The sequence below is a fragment of the Elephantulus edwardii genome, unplaced genomic scaffold, assembly GCF_000299155.1.
Source record: "Elephantulus edwardii isolate Elephantulus edwardi_28Jun2011 unplaced genomic scaffold, EleEdw1.0 scaffold00037, whole genome shotgun sequence".
Taxonomy (NCBI): Eukaryota; Metazoa; Chordata; class Mammalia; order Macroscelidea; family Macroscelididae; genus Elephantulus; species Elephantulus edwardii.
In genome coordinates this window covers 20,556,455-20,560,897 of record NW_006399787.1, presented here as the reverse complement: position 1 = coordinate 20,560,897, position 4,443 = coordinate 20,556,455, and the positions used below count along the sequence as shown (strand labels likewise).

Genomic DNA, 4,443 nt, shown 5'->3' with positions numbered 1-4,443 from the left:
CTGTTGTACATAGGGTCGCTATGAGTCGCAAACGACTCCACAGCACATAACAACTACAAACAACATAAATGTGCATATGCGTTTTTATGACTTGGATTTTTTTTTCTCTTAAACTACCAACAAACTATTTGTCCTGTTCAGATTGACACTTATGACTTCAGCAGTGAGCTCAAATATGTCAGAAATTGTGAGGATGGCACAACTACAAGATACATGCCGATATTTTGAATGACTTACAAACATTGAAATATCTGAAATGTGTGCGATTTATGAAATATCAGTAACTAACAGGCAACCAGGTAGAGTTAAGGGAGCTCTGGTGGCCTAGTGGTAAGGAATTACAGTGTCACCCTGCAGACTCACAGTTCAAATACACCTGCTTTTCTGTGGTAGAAAGACAGGCAGTCTCCTCTCATGCGATTTATTGCCTCTATGAACTCATTTTCTGCCTTTGAAAGAGTGTAGGCTTACAACTTTTCTGGCTCTCTACTAGTAGAAAACATTTGAGTTTAACTTCTCCAATAGGTTTCCTCTTGGTTTTGCCTGAGTGCTCTAGAAAAGCAAAACTAATGATGTGTATATAGAGGTATGCTTTAGAAAGCTCTGGTAGCCTAATGGTAATGTGTTGCCCTGCCAATCCAAAGACATGTGGTTCGAATCTACCACCTGCTCCATGGAAGAAAGATGGGCAATCTCCTCCCATGCCATTTACCACCTCGGAGAACCTGCTGGAGGGTCAGCTCTGAGTTATTTCTGCTATGAGAACAAACAAGGTGGAGGGACGGCGCAGGAGAGGAAGGCCCTCTATGAGGTGGATTGATTCAGTGACTGGGATAATTGGGATGGGAGTGTCAGAGACAGTGCAATTGGCACAGGACAGAGCAGAATTTAGGGCTGTTGTACATAGGGTTGCTATGAGTCGCAGGCGACTCGACGGCACATAACAACAACAACAACAACAATTTAATGTTCACAAAATTCTTATGACTTCAGAGAGAACTAGAAGGAGATAGAGATAGTTGGATAAAGATAGATATTTACCTCAAGAGAATGTCTCTGTATTAGAACTTTGTGAATAAATCAGGGAGGAAAAACCCAAAACCCAACAAAACAATGTACATGAATGAAACACAATAAAATTTTTTTAAAAAAATTTCATTTTTAAATAGCATTTCAAAACAATTGGCTTCTTTTAAACCAAGGCATTTTATCTTTGCACATTTAGAAATAAATCCTGAGATTTGTCTATAAATATTTCCAGATTGCCTCAGGGGTCTGGAACACAAAGACACATTAAGAGCCCTTGGAGTCAAGGAATATTAGAGTTTACTCCTTTTATCAAGGAGAGAGAGCAACACAAGTTGGGATGAGAATGGACTGAGGTTTCTGAGTCTTTGGCCCATTATTGCTGGGGCTAGTTAAGTTAGCCCAGTTTCCACATCTGCATGTTCACACTCTTTCTCTGCCCTTTAGTGACTGCAAGAGGACTTGGGTATCTCCAAAGGCCCGGAATAACGAGACAGCTGAACGCCTGTGGAAGGTCAGCTGTGAGCTTCTAGGAATCCAATGGGAGTAGCTGGTGAAAGAGCCACAGCTTTGTCAAACCCAGGCCATGCCGCCATTAAAGAGGACACAAAGAAGAAGGCCAGCCTCACGGACTGTCTTCCTGGCTGGACGCTGCTGCAGCACACTCATCTCTCATGTGAGGCTGGCTCATGGCACGAGATATCCACACCTATGCAGCGATATGCTCTGAGACACGGAGAGTGGCTACTTCCTATGGGCAGGAGCGCTGAGCAGATCCCAGGGTCCACCAGAGGAATTGGGTCGGTTTCCTCCTTCTCCACCAGCAGAACCCCGGCCTGCATCCTCAGCTGAGATGACGAGCATCAGCATTGTGTGTTTCTAGAACAAAGACTTGAGTGTTGGACTGCTTTCCTTTTTCAAATACTTGTCACAGCTCTTTCATCTGGAGCAACTGAGGATCTTGGCTAACTCTGGCCAGCTTTGAGTCTGGAAACCACACTGTTGTGAAGCGAGACCTTCCCGTTTGCAATCAATCATGCAGATAATTTCTTTCACCAGAGTTTCCTTTACCTTAGATTTGAGAGAAAATAAAGACTACATACTCATTTTCTTGCCTTATTTATTTTCTTGGGGCAGATTGGGAGAAATGGAACAGAGGTGAAGCCAGCATTGTGGTTTGGTGAGCAGTTTCTCACCTTACCACCCTCCCTATAACTTTTTTAGCGTTGGATTACCCAGCAAACAAGGTCAGCATAGGCTTACTTGTGCTTATTTACTAATCTGTAGTGAATGGCTTGTTGACCAAGGGCATGTAAAGAAATGGTGACATCTGTGTGAACCACCTCTCCATTACAAGATGCAAGCTCAGGTAAGCCCATGCTACGGACCTTACTTTTTGGGCAATTTGCCTGTTTTTATTGTAATAGGGACAGCGCAGGAGGGGAAGACCCTCTATGAGGTAGATTGATTCAGAGACTGGGGTAATCAGTGACTGGGAGTGACAGAGACAGTGCGATTGGCGCAGGATAGAGCAGGGTTTAGGGCTGTTGTACATAGGATCACTATGAGTCGCAAACGACTCGACAGCACATAACAACAGCAACAGCATCTGTATACAGAAGAAGATGATCCAGTTAGGGATTATCTCCAGTTTCTTCCAGCTCTAACATTTTACTATTTAAGAAGTGTTGCTGTTGTTGTGTGCTGTTGAGTCAGAACAGATTCACAGCTGACCTTCCAGTGCATTTTCAGAGGCTGTAAATCGCACAGATGGAAGTTGCCCACTTTACTCCTGCAAAGTAGCTGATAGATTAGAAACTCATGCCTTTGGGTTGGCAGCACAACTCCTTACCATGAGACCAACAGAGCTCCCTAAATATGATTGTTGTTGTTATGTGTCCTGTAACTCATAGTGACCCTATGCATAATAGCTCTGAACCTTGACCTATCCTCAGCCAATCTCAGTTTCCAACACACTTGCTCCTGTTAACCTAGTCACTCTGTCAGTCTGTCTCATCAAAGGTCTTCCTCTCCTGCACTGTCCCTCCACCCTTACAAGCATAATATTCTTCTCTAAGGACTGGTCCCTCCTTGCAGTCATGCCCAAAGTATGTGGGATATATGGAGTTTCAAAATCCCTGCCTCCAGAGAGCAACAGCGTTTCACCCTCTCCAGGACAGATTTGTTTGTTCTCTTGGCAGTCCATGAAATATTCAACCTTCTTCTCTAGCACCACAACTAAAAGGCCTCAATTCTTCTGTCATTCTTAGTAACTGTTCAGTTGTCTAATGCATAGCAAGTAATTGTGAAGACTATGGCCTGGATCAGATGCACCTTGTTTTCTAGACTGATGTCTTTGCTCTTCAGCACTCTGAAGAGATCCCTGAAAGCAGAAATTCCTACTGCAATTTGTCTCTTGACTTCCTGGCTGCTGGTGCTAAGAATATTGATTGTGGAGAAAATTTCTGAAATTGTTAACAATCTCAATCTTTTCTCCATTTATCATGGTGCTACAAATTGGCCCAGCAGTGAGAATCTTTGTTTTCTTGATGTTGAGCTTCAGTTCATATTGAAGGATGCAGTCCTTGACCTTCTGTAGCAGATGCTCCAGGTCCTTGTCATTTTCAGCAAGTAGGGTTGTATCATCTGCATAATGCATTGTTGATGACTCTACCTCCAATCCTGATGCCACATTCTTCCTCATAAAGACCCGCCTCCTAAATGATCTGTTCTGTATATGAATTGAAAAGTTATGAAGACAGGATACAACTATGACACATGTTAAAATTTCATTTTATTGTTGCTAGAGTGTGTCATCAAACCCATATTTGGAACCAACCCATAGCTGACCCTCCTGCAGGTTTTCAGAGGCAGTTAATCACAAGAGAGAAGACTGCTGATCTTTTTCTTGCAGAGCAGCTGGTGGATTTGAACTGCAGACCTCTGAGTTGCCAGCACAACTCCTCACCACTAGTCAATAGAGGTGGCTTAAATTGCTCAGTTACCTAATGACGTCACAGATTAGTGCCAGCAGTTGTAACAGAAGTCGTTGTTAGTTGTCTTGTAGTCAACTTCCAGCTACTGGCAACACCACATACAACATCAGGAAGACAGACGTAAGCAGTTTGAATCTAGCACCCTCAAGGGAGGGATGGATTTTCTCCTGTGGGATTTTCTCCAATCTACTGGTAGATTGGAAGCTCAGACATTTCAGTCAGAAGTCAAGTGCTTAAGCATTGCACCACCACCTGGGCTCCTTATGAGCCTTGATGCAGGGCAATGAATAAAAATGTCAGAAAGGAGAACAGAGGCCAAACACCTTTAAATAAGGATGGACTCAGATGACTGCTGCTTGCTCCCCTCAGCTCTCAGCCATGGGGGGGGGGGGGAGGATAGATAGCTTTTCCGCGATGGACA

The 4,443-nt window shown here is 43.6% G+C and overlaps 1 protein-coding gene across 1 annotated transcript in view; it reads left to right on the top strand.

Annotated features, from left to right (window-relative positions):
• The window catches only part of RDH12 (retinol dehydrogenase 12 (all-trans/9-cis/11-cis)), a 10,530-nt gene extending 8,846 nt beyond the window's left edge, over positions 1-1,684 (top strand). The window contains exon 7 of the mRNA XM_006884755.1: positions 1,474-1,684. Within this exon, the coding sequence (XP_006884817.1) occupies positions 1,474-1,576 (103 nt within the window). The 3' untranslated portion in view covers positions 1,577-1,684. The remainder of the gene's footprint in view (positions 1-1,473) is intronic.
• Positions 1,685-4,443: the final 2,759 nt, after the last annotated feature.